At 48.0% G+C, this 17,817-nt stretch overlaps 1 protein-coding gene across 1 annotated transcript in view; it reads right to left on the bottom strand.

The window, feature by feature from the left end:
- The window catches only part of LOC139230185 (scavenger receptor cysteine-rich domain-containing protein DMBT1-like), a 163,850-nt gene that overhangs the window by 99,450 nt on the left and 46,583 nt on the right, over positions 1 to 17,817 (bottom strand). Inside the window, exons 14-15 of the mRNA XM_070862026.1 lie at positions 16,721 to 17,035; positions 15,900 to 16,214 (exon numbers count right to left, since the gene is read on the bottom strand). Coding sequence (XP_070718127.1) covers positions 15,900 to 16,214; positions 16,721 to 17,035 — 630 coding nt within the window. The remainder of the gene's footprint in view (positions 1 to 15,899; positions 16,215 to 16,720; positions 17,036 to 17,817) is intronic.

Below are 17,817 nucleotides of genomic sequence, written 5' to 3'. Positions count from 1 at the left end.
TAACCTGACGCTGAGAGATGTGTCAGTCCCTGTAACCCTATCCTGAGAGATGTGTCAGTCCCTGTAACCCGACCCTGAGAGATGTGTCAGTCCCTGTAACCCTACCCTGAGATATGTGTCAGTCCCGGTAACCCTACCCTGAAAGATGTGTCAGTACCTGTAACCCTATCCTGAAAGATGTGTCAGTCCCTGTAACCTGACCCCGAGAGATGTGTCAGTCCCCAGTAACCCTACCCTGAAAGATGTGTCAGTCCCTGTAACTCTACCCTGAGAGATTTGTCAGTCCCTGTAACCTGACCCTGAGAGATGTGTCAGTCCCTGTCACCCTACCCTGAGAGATGTGTCAGTCCCTGTAACCCTACCCTGAGAGATGTGTCAGTCCCTGTAATCCTATCCCGAGAGATGTGTCAGTCCCTGTAACACTATCCTGAGAGATGTGTCAGTCCCTGTAACGCTATCCTGAGAGATGTGTCAGTCACTGAGAGATGTGTCAGTCCCTGTAATTCTATCCTGAGAGATGTGTCAGTCCCTGTAACCCTATCCTGAGAGATGTGTCAGTCCCTGTAACCCTACCCTGAGAGATGTGTCAGTCCCTGTAACCTGACGCTGAGAGATGTGTCAGTCCCTGTAACCCTATCCTGAGAGATGTGTCAGTCCCTGTAAGCCGACCCTGAGAGATGTGTCAGTCCCTGTAACCCTACCCTGAGATATGTGTCAGTCCCGGTAACCCAACCCTGAAAGATGTGTCAGTCCCTGTAACCCTATCTTGAAAGATGTGTCAGTCCCTGTAACCTGACCCCGAGAGATGTGTCAGTCCCCAGTAACCCTACCCTGAGAGATGTGTCAGTCCCTGTAACCTGACCCTGAGAGATGTGTCAGTCCCTGTAACACTATCCTGAGAGATGTGTCAGTCCCTGTAACGCAATCCTGAGAGATGTGTCAGTCGCTGAGAGATGTGTCAGTCCCTGTAATTCTATCCTGAGAGATGTGTCAGTCCCTGTAACCTGACCCCGAGAGATGTGTCAGTCCCCAGTAACCCTACCCTGAAAGATGTGTCAGTCCCTGTAACTCTACCCTGAGAGATTTGTCAGTCCCTGTAACCTGACCCTGAGAGATGTGTCAGTCCCTGTCACCCTACCCTGAGAGATGTGTCAGTCCCTGTAACCCTACCCTGAGAGATGTGTCAGTCCCTGTAATCCTATCCCGAGAGATGTGTCAGTCCCTGTAACACTATCCTGAGAGATGTGTCAGTCCCTGTAACGCTATCCTGAGAGATGTGTCAGTCACTGAGAGATGTGTCAGTCCCTGTAATTCTATCCTGAGAGATGTGTCAGTCCCTGTAACCCTATCCTGAGAGATGTGTCAGTCCCTGTAACCCTACCCTGAGAGATGTGTCAGTCCCTGTAACCTGACGCTGAGAGATGTGTCAGTCCCTGTAACCCTATCCTGAGAGATGTGTCAGTCCCTGTAAGCCGACCCTGAGAGATGTGTCAGTCCCTGTAACCCTACCCTGAGATATGTGTCAGTCCCGGTAACCCAACCCTGAAAGATGTGTCAGTCCCTGTAACCCTATCTTGAAAGATGTGTCAGTCCCTGTAACCTGACCCCGAGAGATGTGTCAGTCCCCAGTAACCCTACCCTGAGAGATGTGTCAGTCCCTGTAACCTGACCCTGAGAGATGTGTCAGTCCCTGTAACACTATCCTGAGAGATGTGTCAGTCCCTGTAACGCAATCCTGAGAGATGTGTCAGTCGCTGAGAGATGTGTCAGTCCCTGTAATTCTATCCTGAGAGATGTGTCAGTCCCTGTAACCCTATCCTGAGAGATGTGTCTGTCCCTGTAACCCTACCCTGAGAGATGTGTCAGTCCCTGTAACCCTACCCTGAGAGATGTGTCAGTCCCTGTAACCCGACCCTGAGAGATGTGTCAGTCCCTGTAACCCTATCCTGAGAGATTTGTCAGTCCCTGTAACCCTACCCTGAGCGATGTGTCAGTCTCTGAAACACTACCCGAAGAGATGTGTCAGTCCCTGTAACCCTACCCTGAGAGATGTGTCAGTCCCGGTAACCCTATTCTGAGAGATGTGTCAGTCCCTGTAACCCTACCCAGAGAGATGTGTCAGCGCCAGTAACCCTACCCTGAGAGATGTGCCAGTCAGTCCCTGTAGCCCGATCCTGAGAGATGTGTCAGTCCCTGTAACTCTTCGCTGAGAGATGTGTCAGTCCCCTGTAACCCTACCCTGAAATATGTGTCTGTCCCTGTAACCCTACAATGAAAGATGTGTCAGTCCCTATAACCCTACCCTGAGAGATGTGTCAGTCCCCTGTAACCCTATCCTGAAAGATGTGTCAGTCCCTGTAACCCTATCCTGAAAGATGTGTCAGTCCCTGTAACATTAACCTGAGAGATGTGTCAGTCCCTGTAACCCTACCCTGAGAGATGTGTCAGTCAGTCCCTGTAATCCTATCCTGAGAGATGTGTCAGTCCCTGTAACCCTATCCTGAGAGATGTGTCAGTCCCTGTAACCCTATCCTGAGAGATGTGTCAGTCCCAGTAACCCTACCCTGAGAGATGTGTCAGTCAGTCCCTGTAACCCTATCCTGAGAGATGTGTCAGTCCCTGTAACCCGATCCTGAGAGATGTGTCAGTCCCTGTAACCCTACTCTGAGAGTTGTGCCAGTCCCCTGTAACCCGACCCTGAAAGATGTGTCAGTCCCTATAACCCTACCCTGAGAGATGTGTCAGTCCCCTATAACCCTACCCTGGAAGATGTGTCAGTCCCTGAAACCCTATCCTGAAAGATGTGTCAGTCCCTGTAACCCTACCCTGAGAGATGTGTCAGTCCCCTGTAACCCTACCCTGAAAGATGTATCAGTCCCTGTAACCCTACCCTGAAAGATGTGTCAGTCCCTGTAACTCTACCCAGAGAGATGTGTCAGTCCCTGTAACCCTACCCTGAAAGATGTGTCAGTCCTTGTAACCCTACCTTGAGAGATGTGTCAGTCTCTGTAACCCTATCCTGAGAGATGTGTCAGTCCCTGTAAGCCGACCCTGAGAGATGTGTCAGTCCCTGTAACCCTACCCTGAGATATGTGTCAGTCCCGGTAACCCAACCCTGAAAGATGTGTCAGTCCCTGTAACCCTATCTTGAAAGATGTGTCAGTCCCTGTAACCTGACCCCGAGAGATGTGTCAGTCCCCAGTAACACTACCCTGAAAGATGTGTCAGTCCCTGTAACTCTACCCTGAGAGATGTGTCAGTCCCTGTAACCTGACCCTGAGAGATGTGTCAGTCCCTGTCACCCTACCCTGAGAGATGTGTCAGTCCCTGTAACCCTACCCTGAGAGATGTGTCAGTCCCTGTAATTCTATCCTGAGAGATGTGTCAGTCCCTGTAACCCTATCCTGAGAGATGTGTCAGTCCCTGTAACCCTACCCTGAGAGATGTGTCAGTCCCCAGTAACCCTACCCTGAAAGATGTGTCAGTCCCTGTAAATCTACCCTGAGATATGTGTCAGTCCCTGTAACCTGACCCTGAGAGATGTGTCAGTCCCTGTCACCCTACCCTGAGAGATGTGTCAGTCCCTGTAACACTATCCTGAGAGATGTGTCAGTCCCTGTAACGCTATCCTGAGAGATGTGTCAGTCACTGAGGGATGTGTCAGTCCCTGTAATTCTATCCTGAGAGATGTGTCAGTCCCTGTAACCCTATCCTGAGAGATGTGTCAGTCCCTGTAACCCTACCCTGAGAGATGTGTCAGTCCCTGTAACCCTACCCTGAGAGATGTGTCAGTCGCTGTAACCCGACCCTGAGAGATGTGTCAGTCCCTGTAACCCTACCCTGAGAGATGTGTCAGTCCCAGTAACCCTATCCTGAGAGATGTGTCAGTCAGTCCCTGTAACCCTATCCTGAGAGATGTGTCAGTCCCTGTAACCCGACCCTGAGAGATGTTTCAGTCCCTGTAACCCTACCCTGAGAGATATGTCAGTCCCTGTAACCCTATCCTGAGAGATGTGTCAGTCCCTGTAACGCTGTCCTGAGAGATGTGTCTGTCCCTGAGAGATGTGTCAGTCCCTGTAATTCTATCCTGAGAGATGTGTCAGTCCCTGTAACCCTACCTTGAGAGATGTGTCAGTCCCTGTAACCCAATCCTGAGAGATGTGTCAGTCCCTGTCACCCTACCCTGAGAGATGTGTCAGTCCCTGTAACCCGACCCTGAGAGATGTGTCAGTCCCTGTAACCCTATCCTGAGAGATGTGTCAGTCCCTGTAACCCGACCCTGAGAGATGTGTCAGTCCCTGTAACCCTACCCTGAGAGATGTGTCAGTCCCTCTAACCCTATCCTGAGCGATGTTTCAGTCCGTTACCCTATCCTGAGAGATGTGTCAGTCCCTGTAACCCTATCCTGAGAGATGTGTCAGTCCCTGTAACACTATCCTGAGAGATGTGTCAGTCCCTCTAACCCTATCCTGAGAGATGTGTCAATCCCCTGTAACCCTACCCTGAGAGATGTGTCAGTCCCTCTAACCCTATCCTGAGAGATGTGTCAGTCTCTGTAACCCAATCCTGAGAGATGTGTCAGTCCCTGTCACCCTACCCTGAGAGATGTGTCAGTCCCTGTAACCCTACCCTGAGAGATGTGTCAGTCCCTCTAACCCTATCCTGAGAGATGTGGCAGTCCCTCTAACGCTATCCTGAGAGATGTGTCAGTCCCTCTAACCCTATCCTGAGAGATGTGTCAATCCCCTGTAACCCTACCCTGAGAGATGTGTCAGTCCCTCTTACCCTATCCTGAGAGATGTGTCAGTCCCTGTAACCCTACCCTGAGAGATGTGTCAGTCCCTCTAACCCTATCCTGAGGAATGTGTCAGTCCCTGTAACCCTACCCTGAGAGGAGAGGTAGGAGTTCGAGGTGCGTGGAGAGGCCTATAAAGACGTGCTTGTGCAGCTGCAGCGGTGAGAGAAGGCAAAAAAGAAGTAGAAAGAAATCGAAAGGTGACGTCACAATCTAGGGGATAAGTGATGGCTGGTGATTGGTAAGTAGTTTTTCTTTTCTGTGTCAGTAAGTAACATTTAGCATTGTTGTTGCCAAATTAAGTTTATCTAAGGGTTAAGTCATGGCAGGACAGCTCGGACACGTGTTATGCTCCTCCTGTACTATGTGGGAAGTCAGGGATGCTTCTGCTATCCCTGGCGACGATGTGTGCGGGAAGTGCATCCGCCTCCAGCTCCTGACGGACCGCATTGCGGCACTGGAGCTGCGGTTGGATTCACTCTGGAGCACGCACGATGCTGAGAATGACGTGAATAGCACGTTTAGCGAATTGGTCTCACCGCAGGTAAAGGGTGCACAGCCAGATAGTAAATGGGTGACCAACAGGAAGAGCAGTGCAAGGAAGGTAGTGCAGTGGCCCCAATGCAAAACAGATACACCGCTTTGGGTACTGTTGAGGGAGTGACTCATCAGAGGAGGGCAGCAGCAGCCAAGTTCATGGCACTGTGGGTGGCTCTGCTGCACAGGAGGGCAGGAAAATTAGTGGGAGAGCTATAGTGATAGGGGATTCAATTGTAAGGGGAGTCGATAGGCGTTTCTGCGGCCGCAACCGAGACTCCAGGATGGTATGTTGCCTTCCTGGTGCAAGGGTCAAGGATGTCTTGGAGTGGGTGCAGGGTATTCTGAAAAGGGAGGGTGAACATCCAGTTGTCGTGGTGCACATAGGTACCAACGATATAGGTAAAAAATGGGATGAGATTCTAAGAGACGAATTTAGGGGAGCTAGGAGCTAAATTAAAAAGTAGGACCTCAAATGAAGTAATCTCAGGATTGTTACCAGTGCCATGTGCTAGTCAGAATAGGAATCGCAGTTTAGCCCAGATGAATACGTGGCTTGAGGAGTGGTGCAAAAGGGAGGGATTCAAATTCCTGGGACATTGGAACCGGTTCTAGGGAGGTGGGACCAGTACAAACAGGACGGTCTGCATCTGGGCAGGACAGGAACCAATATCCTCGGGGGTGTGTTTGCTTGTGCTGTTGGGGAGGAGTTAAACTAACATGCAGGGGGATGGGAACCTATGCAGGGAGACAGAGGGAAATAAAATGGAGGCAGAAGCAAAAGATAGAAAGGAGATGAGGAAAAGTGGAAGGCAGAGAAACCCAAGGCAAAAAACCAAAAGGGCCAGATTACAGCAAAATTCTAAAGGGGCAAGGTGTGTTAAAAAGACAAGCCTGAAGGCTCTGTGCCTCATTACGAGGAGTATTCGGAATAAGGTGGTCGAATTAACTGCGCAGACAGCAGGAAACGGATATGATGTAATTGGCATCACGGAGACATGGCTCCAGGGTGACCAAGGCTGGGAACTCAACATCTAGGGGTATTCAACATTTAGGAAGGATAGACAGAGAGGAAAAGGAGGCTGGGTGGCGTTGCTGGTTAAAGAGGAAATTAATGCAATAATAAGGAGGGACATTAGCCTGGATGATGTGGAATCTGTATGGGTGGAGCTGTGGAATATCAAAGGGCAGAAAACGCTAGTGGGAGTTGTGTACAGACCACCAAACAGTAGTAATGAGGTTGGGGACAGCATCAATCAAGAAATAAGGGATGTGTGCAATAAAGGTACAGCAGTTATCATGGGCGACTTTAATCGATATATTGATTGTGCTAACCAAACTGGTAGCAATGCGGTGGAAGAGGATTTCCTGGAGTGTATTAGGGGTGGTTTTCTGGACCAATATGTCAAGGAACCAACTCGAGAGTTGGCCATCCTAGACTGAGTGATGTGTAATGAAAAGGGACTAATTAGCAATCTTGTTGTGCGAGGCCCCTTGGGGAAGAGTGACCATAATATGGTAGAATTCTTTATTAAGATGGAGAGTGACACAGTTAATTCAGAAACTAGGGTCCTGAACTTAAGGAAAGGTAACTTCGACGGTATGAGGGGTAAATTGGCTAGAATAGACTGGCAAAGGATACTTAAAGGGTTGACGGTGGATAAGCAATGGCAAACATTTAAAGATCACATGGATGAACTTCAGCAATTGTACATCCCTGTCTGGAGTAGAAATAAAACGGGGAAGGTGGCTCAACCGTGGCTAACAGGGAAATTAAGGATAGTGTTAAAACCAAGGAAGAGGCATATAAATTGGCTAGAAAAAGTAATAAACCTGAGGACTGGGAGAAATTTAGGATTCAACAAAGGAGGACTAAGGGTTTAATTAAGAGGGGGAAAATAGAGTACGAGAGGAATCTTGCAGGGAACATAAAAACTTACTGCAAAAGCTTCTATAAATATGTGAAGAGTAAAGGATTAGTGAAGACAAATGTAGGTCCCTTGCAGTCGGATTCAGGTGAATTTATAATGGGGAACAATGAAATGGCAGGCCAATTGAACAAATACTTCGATTCTGTCTTCATGAAGGAAGACACAAATTTCCTTCCGAATGTACTTGGGGACAGTGGGTCTAGTGAGAAGGAGGAACTGAAGGATATCCTTATTAGGCGGGAAATTGTGTTAGGGAAATTGATGCGATTGAAGGCCGATAAATCCCCGGGGCCAGATAGTCTGCATCCCAGAGTACTTAAGGAAGTGGCCCTAGAAATAGTGGATGCATTGGTGATCATTTTCCAACAGTCTATCGACTCTGGATCAGTTCCTATGGACTGGAGGGTAACTACTGTAACACCACTTTTTAAAAAAGGAGGGGGAGAGAAAACAGGTAATTATAGACCGGTTAGCCTGACAAAAGTAGTGGGGATAATGTTGGAATCAATCATTAAGGATGAAATAGCAGCGCATTTGGAAAGCAGTGACAGGATCGGTCTAAGTCAGCAAGGATTTATGAAAGGGAAATCATGCTTGACGAATCTTCTGGAATCTCTTGAGGATGTAACTAACAGAGTGGACAAGGGAGAACCAGTGGATGTGGTGTATTTGGACTTTCAATAGGCTTTTGACAAGGTCCCGCACAAGAGATTGCTGTGCAAAATCAAAGTGCATGGTATTGGGGGTAATGTACTGAAGTGGATAGAGAACTGGTTGGCAGACAGGAAGCAAAGAGTCGGGATAAATGGGTCCTTTTCAGAATGGCAGGCAGTGACTAGTGGAGTGCCGCAGGGCTCAGTGCTGGGACCCCAGCTCTTTACAACATTCATTAACAATTCGGATGAAGGAATTGAGTGTAATATCTCCAAGTTTGCAGATGACACTAAACTGGGTGGCGGTGTGAGCTGTGAGGACGACGCTAAGAGGCTGCAGGGTGACTTGGATAGGTTAGGTGAGTGGGCAAATGCATGGCAGATGCAGTATAATGTAGATAAATGTGAGGTTATCCATTTTGGGGGCAAAAACACGAAGGCAGAATATTACCTGAATGGCGGCAGATTCGGAAAAGGGGAGGTGCAACGAGACCTGGGTATCATGGTTCATCAGTCATTGAAGGTTGGCATGCAGATACAGCAGGCCGTGAAGAAGGCAAATGGTATGTTAGCCTTCATAGCTAAGGGATTTGAGTATAGGAGCAGGGAGGTCTTACTGCAGTTGTATAGGGCCTTAGTGAGGCCTCATCTGGAATATTGTGTTCAGTTTTGGTCTCCTAATCTGAGGAAGGACATTGTTGCTATTGAGGGAGTGCAGCGAAGGTTCACCAGACAGATTCCAGGGATGGCTGGACTGTCATATGAGGAGAGACTGGATCAACTGGGCCTTTATTCACTGGAGTTTAGAAGGATGAGAAGGGATCTCCTCGAAACGTATAAGATTCTGACGGGACTGACAGGTTAGATGCGGGAAGAGTGTTCCCAATGTTGGGGAAGTCCAGAAGCAGGGGACATAGTCTTAGGATAAGGGGTAGGCCATTTAGGACTGAGATGAGGAGAAACTTCTTCACTCAGAGAGTTGTTAACCTGTGGAATTCCCTGCCGCAGAGAGTTGTTGATGCCAGTTCATTGGATATATTGAAGAAGGAGTTAGATATGGCCCTTACGGCTAAAGGGATCAAGGGGTATTGAGAGAAAGCAGGAAAGGGGTACTGAGGGAATGATCAGCCATGATCTTATTGAATGGCAGTGCAGGCTCGAAGGGCCGAATGGCCTACTCCTGCACCTATTTTCTATGTTTCTGTGTTTCACATTAATCAAAATTGGTTTGCTCTTGGTTATGAAAGAGTACAGTCCATACACTTTCTCCTCTGGCATCTCGGATTGGGTATCCGGATCCACGCTAGTCTGACGCTCATCCTCCATGTAGTATGTCGCAGCTCGCTTGCTCATCTGCGGACACTTGCGCTGGAGATGCCCCACTCTCAGACAGCCTTTGTAACTATATTGCTTAAATCGGCACTGCTGATTCCAATGATTTCCTCGACAACACCAACACGTAGAAGTCGGATATATTCCCGCTGGCAGACTTTGGGCAGCCACAGGTTTCGCGAATGCAGCCGGATAGGCCCTGCCATGTGCCGCTCTGCCGAATGCCGAATCAATCGCATTTACAGTACTTGCCGAGGTTCGGTTCTTCACCAATATTTGCTTTAAACTCCTGTCCGTCGTCATACATGATTGAGCGATCGGGATGGCCCTTTTTAAATCCAACTCCTCCACCGGCAGAAGTTTGCGCAGGATTACCTCGTGGTTGATACCGATAACAAAGAAGTCCCGCAGCATGTCTGCCAACACCGTCCTGAACCTGCACGGTCCTGGTAGACGTCTCATGTCGGCAACGAATTCCACCGCGCTCTGGCCCTCCGATCGAACGTGTATAAAACCTGTATCTTGAGATGATGATGCTGTCGTCTGGCTTGAGGTGCTCCCGTATCAATGTACACAACTCCTCGTATGTTTTTTCTGTTGGACAACTAAGCATGAGTAGATTCTTTATCAGACCGTAGATCTTTGAACCACACACAGTGAGGAACACGCCCGGCGCTGATCTGCATCGTCGACCCCCTTCATTTTGTTGGCCACGAAGTACTGGTCCAAACAGCTCACAAAGTCTTCCCAATCTTCTCCCTCCACGAATCGCTCTAAAAATCCAATCGTGCTCATTTTGCAAACGAATGTACTTGTATTCTCATCGCCAAATGTTATGTATGCAATTAAGGTTCAAACTGAGTGCTGTTTAACTAAGCAAGGTACAACCTTGCTTCTGCTTTGTTTAGGCCCAAAGTGCCTAACTCACAAAATAGCTGGCCTTTTATACCAGAGTAGTACCATGTGCGTGCTGCTCAGTGGCCTCCAACAATGACACCATCTGGTGGCTACAAACAGCATTACAACACTACAAACACCCTTAATATCCAAAAATCTCTCGATCTCCCTGGTTCGAGACTCCTCAGCCCAGAGGAAACATCCCCCCTGCATCCACCCTGTCAAGCCCTGTAAGAATTTTGTATGTTTCATTGAGACCACCTCTCATTCTTCTAAACTCGAGAGAATATAGAATCTACTCAATCTCTCCTCATAGGACAATCCTCCCACCCTAGGAATCAGTCTGGTGAACCTTTGTTGTGCTTCCTCAATGGCAAGTATATCCTTTCCTAGGTAAGGAGACCAAAACTGCACACAGTACTCCAGGTGTGATCTCGCCATGGCGCTATATAATTGCAGGAAGATGTCTTTACTCTAATACTCAAATATAAGAGCATGGATTGAGGATCGGTTAACGGACAGAAAACAGAGAGTAGGAATAAACTGGTCATTTTCAAGTTGGCAGGCTGTAACTAATGGGGTACCACAAGGATTGGTGCTTGGGTCCCAGTTATTCACAATCTATAACAATGATTTGGATCGGGGACCAAATGTAATATATCGAGGACAATGCTGATGATTGAAAGCTCGGTGGGAATGTAAGTTGTGAGAAGGATGCAAAGAGGCTTCAAGGGGATGTAGCCAGGCTAAGTGAGTGGACAAGAACATGGTAAATGGAATATAATGTGGAGAAATGTGAAATTATCCACTTTGGTAGGGAAAATAGAAAAGCAGAGTATTTTTTAAATCGTGAGAGATTGGGAAATGGTGGAGTTCAGAGGGACCTGGGTGTTCTTGTACATGAATCAGCGAAAGTTAACATACAGGCACAGCAAGCAATTAAGAAAGCAAATGGTATGTTAGCCTTTATTATAAGAGAATTTGGGTATAAGAGTAAATACGTCTTACTGCAATTATATAGGGCCCTGGTGAGACCACACCTGGAGTATTGTGTACAGTTTTGGTCTCCTTACCTAAGGAAGGATATACTTGCAATTGAGTGAGTTCAATGAAGGTTCACCAGACTGATTCCTGGGATGGGGGGATTGTCCTATGAGGAGACATTGAGTAGACTAGGCCTATATTCTCGAGAGTTTAGAAGAATGAGAGGTGATCTCATTGAAACATACAACATTCTTACAGGGCTTGACAGGAGAATGTTTCCTCTGGCTGGGGAGTTTATAACCAGGGGTCACTGTCTCAGAATTCATGGCACCGTGGCTGGCTCTGTTGCACAGGAGGGCAGGAAAAAGAGTGGGGGAGCGATCGTGATAGGGGATTCAATTGTAAGGGGAATAGATAGGCGTTTCTGCGGCCGCAACCGAGACTCCAGGATGGTATGTTGCCTCCCTGGTGCAAGGGTCAAGGATGTCCCGGAGCGGGTGCAGGACATTCTAAAAAGGGAGGGAGAACAGCCAGTTGTCGTGGTGCACGTTGGTACCAACGACATAGGTAAAAAAAGGGATGAGGTCCTACGAAATGAATTTAAGGAGCTAGGAGCTAAATTAAAAAGTAGGACCTCAAAAGTAGTAATCTCGGGATTGCTACCAGTGCCACGTGCTAGTCAGAGTAGGAATCGCAGGATAGCTCAGATGAATACGTGGCTTGAGCAATGGTGCAGCAGGGAGGGATTCAAATTCCTGGAGCATTGGAACCAGTTCTGGGGGAGGTGGGACCAGTACAATCCGGACGGTCTGCACCTGGGCAGAATCGGAACTAATGTCCTCGGGGGAGTGTTTGCTAGTGCTGTTGGGGAGGAGTTAAACTAATATGGCAGGGGGATGGGAACCAATGCAGGGAGACAGAGGGAAACAAAAAGGAGGCAAAAGCAAAAGACAGAAAGGAGATGAGGAAAAGTGGAGGGCAGAGAAACCCAAGGCAAAGAACAAAAAGGACCATTGTACAGCAAAATTCTAAAAGGACAGAGGGTGTTAAAAAAACAAGCCTAAAGGCTTTGTGTCTTAATGCAAGGAGTATCCGCAATAAAGTGGATGAATTAACTGTGCAAATAGATGTTAACAAATATGATGTGATTGGGATTACGGAGACGTGGCTCCAGGATGATCAGGGCTGGGAACTCAACATCCAGGGGTATTCAACATTCAGGAAGGATAGAATAAAAGGAAAAGGAGGTGGGGTAGCATTGTTGGTTAAGGAGGAGATTAAGGCAATAGTTAGGAAGGACATTAGCTTGGATGATGTGGAATCTATATGGGTAGAGCTACAGAACACCAAAGGGCAAAAAAGGTTAGTGGGAGTTGTGTACATACCTCCAAACAGTAGTAGTGATGTTCGGGAGGGCATCAAACAGGAAATTAGGGGTGCATGCAATAAAGGTGCAGCAGTTATAATGGGTGACTTTAATATGCACATAGATTGGGCTAACCAAATTGGAAGCAATACGGTGGAGGAGGATTTCCTGGAGTGCATAAGGGATGGTTTTTTAGACCAATATGTCGAGGAACCAACTAGGGGGGAGGCCATCTTAGACTGGGTGTTATGTAATGAGAGAGGATTAATTAGCAATCTCGTTGTGCGAGGCCCCTTGGGGAAGAGTGACCATAATATGGTGGAATTCTGCATTAGGATGGAGAATGAAACAGTTAATTCAGAGACCATGGTCCAGAACTTAAAGAAGGCTAACTTTGAAGGTATGAGGTGTGAATTGGCTGGGATGGATTGGCGAATGACACTTAAGGGGTTGACTGTGGATGGGCAATGGCAGACATTTAGAGACCGCATGGATGAACTACAACAATTGTACATTCCTGTCTGGCATAAAAATAAAAAAGGGAAGGTGGCTCAACCGTGGCTATCAAGGGAAATCAGGGATAGTATTAAAGCCAAGGAAGTGGCATACAAATTGGCCAGAAATAGCAGCGAACCTGGGGACTGGGAGAAATTTAGAACTCAGCAGAGGAGGACAAAGGGTTTGATTAGGGCAGGGAAAATGGAGTATGAGAAGAAGCTTGCAGGGAACATTAAGACGGATTGCAAAAGTTTCTATAGATATGTAAAGAGAAAAAGGTTAGTAAAGACAAACGTAGGTCCCCTGCAGTCAGAATCAGGGGAAGTCATAACTGGGAACAAAGAAATGGCGGACCAATTGAACAAGTACTTTGGTTCGGTATTCACGAAGGAGGACACAAACAACCTTCCGGTTATAAAAGGGTTCGGGGAGTCTAGTAAGGAGGAGGAACTGAGGGAAATCCTTATTAGCCGGGAAATTATGTTGGGGAAATTGATGGGATTGAAGGCCGATAAATCCCCAGGGCCTGATGGACTGCATCCCAGAGTACTTAAGGAGGTGGCCTTGGAAATAGTGGATGCATTGACAGTCATTTTCCAACATTCCATTGACTCTGGATCAGTTCCTATAGAGTGGAGGGTAGCCAATGTAACCCCACTTTTTAAAAAAGGAGGGAGAGAGAAAACAGGGAATTATAGACCGGTCAGCCTGACATCGTTACTGGGTAAAATGATGGAATCAATTATTAAGGATGTCATAGCAGTGCATTTGGAAAGAGGTGACATGATAGGTCCAAGTCAGCATGGATTTGTGAAAGGAAAATCATGCTTGACAAATCTTCTGGAATTTTTTGAGGATATTTCCAGTAGAGTGGACAAGGGAGAACCAGTTGATGTGGTGTATTTGGACTTTCAGAAGGCTTTCGACAAGGTCCCACACAAGAGATTAATGTGCAAAGTTAAAGCACATGGGATTGGGGGTAGTGTGCTGACGTGGATTGAGAACTGGTTGTCAGACAGGAAGCAAAGAGTAGGAGTAAATGGGTACTTTTTAGAATGGCAGGCAGTGACTAGTGGAGTACCGCAAGGTTCTGTGCTGGGGCCCCAGCTGTTTACATTGTACATTAATGATTTAGATGAGGGGATTAAATGTAGTATCTCCAAATTTGCAGATGACACTAAGTTGGGTGGCAGTGTGAGCTGCGAGGAGGATGCTGTGAGGCTGCAGAGCGACTTGGATAGGTTAGGTGAGTGGGCAAATGCATGGCAGATGAAGTATAATGTGGATAAATGTGAGGTTATCCACTTTGGTGGTAAAAACAGAGAGACAGACTATTATCTGAATGGTGACAGATTAGGAAAAGGGGAGGTACAAAGAGACCTGGGTGTCATGGTACATTAGTCATTAAAGGTTGGCATGCAGGTGCAGCAGGCGGTTAAGAAAGCAAATGGCATGTTGGCCTTCATAGCAAGGGGATTTGAGTACAGGGGCAGGGAGGTGTTGCTACAGTTGTACAGGGCATTGGTGAGGCCACACCTGGAGTATTGTGTACAGTTTTGGTCTCCTAACCTGAGGAAGGACATTCTTGCTATTTAGGGAGTGCAGCGAAGGTTCACCAGACTGATTCCCGGGATGGCGGGACTGACCTATCAAGAAAGACTGGATCAACTGGGCTTGTATTCACTGGAGTTCAGAAGAATGAGAGGGGACCTCATAGAAACATTTAAAATTCTGACGGGGTTAGACAGGTTAGATGCAGGAAGAATGTTCCCAATGTTGGGGAAGTCCAGAACCAGAGGTCACAGTCTAAGGATAAGGGGTAAGCCATTTAGGACCGAGATGCGGAGGAACTTCTTCACCCAGAGAGTGGTGAACCTGTGGAATTCTCTACCACAGAAAGTTGTTGAGGCCAATTCACTAAATATATTCAAAAAGGAGTTAGATGAGGTCCTTACTACTAGGGGGATCAAGGGGTATGGCGAGAAAGCAGGAATGGGGTACTGAAGTTGAATGTTCAGCCATGAACTCATTGAATGGTGGTGCAGGCTAGAAGGGCCGAATGGCCTACTCCTGCACCTATTTTCTATGTTTCTATGTTTCTATGTTTCTATAAGGGGACGGCCGTTTAGGACTGAGATGAGGGGAAACTTCTTCACTCAGAGGGTGGTGAATCTATGGAATTCCCTACGCCAGATGGCTATGGAGGCTCAGTCTTTGTGTATATTGAAGGCAAGATATTAATAGATTTTTTGGATATTAAGGGAATCAAGGAATCTGAAGATAGTGCAGGAAAATGGAGTTGAGGTAGAAGATCCGCCATGATCTTATTAAATGGCAGCATAGGCTCGAGGGGCTGAATGGCCTTCTCCTGCTCCCAATTCTTATGTTCTTATGTTTACCTATCAGGAAAGGTTGAAAAAGCTGGGTTTATTTTCTCTTGAAAAGAGAAGGCTGAGGGGTGACCTAACAGAGGTCTTTCAAATTAGGAAAGATTTTCATAGAGTAGATCATCATCATAGGCAGACCCTCGAAATCGAGGAAGACTTGCTTCCACTCTAAAAGTGAGTTCTCAGGTGACTGTACAGTCCAATATGGGAATTACAGTCTCTGTCACAGGTGGGCCAGATAATGATTGAAGGAAAGGGTGGGTGGGGAGTCTGATTTTCTGCATGCTCCTTCCACCATCTGCGCTTGTTTTCTGCATGCCCTCGGCGAAGAGACTCGAGGTGCTCAACGCCCTCCCGGATGCTCTTCCTCCATTTAGGGCAGTCTTGGGACAGGGAGAGATACAGACAGAGTGTTTACACTTGTACAAAAAAGCAAAACCAGGGACTACTCAATCGAGAAACTAAATCCTCTTAGCCGAGCAGGGAACTCCCCTCACCCGAACAGGTAACTCCACTCACCCGAGCAGGTAACTCCAGCGTCCTTGCTGTGTGTGCAGTTATTGACACCAGATGGGTTGGCAGAGCACTGATCGAGGGCATGCTCTGTCCCGTCACACTTCACATCATCCAACCAGATGTCCCTAGTCCCCTCTCCAAAGTAGGCACTTCCTGTTGCTGCCAGCGCCGTCCCACAGTTCAACAGTCTGCAGACCACACTCGCTGCATTTATATCCCAGCCATCGCCACAGACGGTCCCCCAGTCGGATTTACGATAGACCTCAACTCTCCCGGAGCACACGTTGGCACCGTTCACTAGCCGTACGGGCAGCGGACCTGGAAATAGAGACAGGAATACAGTTAATCTGGTCTGGGATTACATGAACTTTCTTTCACTGGAGTCATTGGCTGGATATTTGAGCACGTGTCCAGGCTATTCCCAGCATACAAACTGATCCCACCTGCACGAGCTCTCCCATATGTTGGAATGTTCTGCAGCCCCCATTAGAGGCTAATGCTGTCACCACCTGGTACTGAGCCATGAGCCCCTCGTTGAGCCAGACCCCATCCCGGGAGACACACTCCTTCAATAGACCCAGGAGCGGTCAGCTCACACAGCACAGGCTGGGGGCAATGCCTGGGTCTTTCCTGTTCTGTGTCAGGGGCACCTGATGCGACATTTATCCAACAAACAATTGGAAACCATCTCTTTGCCTTCACACGAAAACACGTCACTCACGTTCTCCTATCATATTAGCGGGATGGCAGTAAGTTAGCTGCCAAGACAGGCGTACTCACCTGAGCAGGGATCCCGGCTCACCCAAGCAGGGAACTCCACTCACCTGGGCAGGTAATGCCAACATCCTTGCTGTGTGTGCAGTCAGTGACACCCGATGGGTTTGCAGAGCACTGATCGAGGGCAGGCTCTGTCCCGTCACACTTCACATCATCCAACCAGATGTGCCCCGTCCCCTCTCCATAGTAGGTGCCTCCTGTTGCTGACAGGGCCGTCCCACAGTTCAGCAGTCCACAGACCACACTCGTTGCGTTTTGATCCCAGCCATTTTCACAGACGGTTCCCCAAACGGAGTTACGATAGACCTCAACTCTCCCAGAGCACATGTTGGTACCGTTCACCAGCCGTACGGGCACCGGACCTGGAATAGAGACGGGAACACGGTTAATCTGGTCTGGGATTACCTGGACATTAACTGGAGACATCAGCTGGACATTTGGGGTCAGGTGTCCTGCTCCTCCTCATAGTGATCAGCGCAGAGACAGTGTTACTGAACTAGTAATCCAGAGGCCTGGACCAGTAATCCAGACAGCTATAGATTGAATCCCACTCTTGCAGTTTAAGAACCAAAGCAAACAAGGAGCGGGGTAACCACACTGTCCCGTGCAGGGTAACCACACTCCCCCGAGCAGGATAACCACACTGTCCCGAGCAGGGTAACCACATTGTCCCGAGCAGGGTAACTGTTATGCATTTAACCCCTTGTAACCTGCATCACACCTGTCCACCAGAGGGCCTACCTGTTGGAGTCCTAAGGGATCCCAGCATTCCTTGGGAGTACAGTATATAAACAGGCCACCACGGAGGTAGCTGCACTCTGGAACTACAATAAAGGAGCTAAGGTCACACTTGCTCATTACACACAGTACTCGGTCTGACCATTTATTATGAGCATAACAATTGGCGATGAGGTAACGAACCGCGTGAAAAGGTAAAGAACAGTCAGCATCCTGGAGAAGTTCTCGGAAGGGGACGATTGGGAGGCCTTCGTGGAGCGACTCGGCGAATACTTCATTTCCGACGAGCTGGAAGGGGACAAGAACGTAACCAAACCAAGGGCGATCCTCCTAACTCTGTAGGGGTATGGCCTCATGAAAAATCTCCTGGCCCCGGCTAAACCAACAGAGAAATCCTACGAAGAAC

The sequence above is a fragment of the Pristiophorus japonicus genome, chromosome 19 (genome assembly GCF_044704955.1).
Source record: "Pristiophorus japonicus isolate sPriJap1 chromosome 19, sPriJap1.hap1, whole genome shotgun sequence".
Classification (NCBI taxonomy): domain Eukaryota; kingdom Metazoa; phylum Chordata; class Chondrichthyes; family Pristiophoridae; genus Pristiophorus; species Pristiophorus japonicus.
The sequence above is the reverse complement of the archived record's forward strand: the minus strand, read 5'-3'. Positions and strand labels throughout refer to the sequence as shown.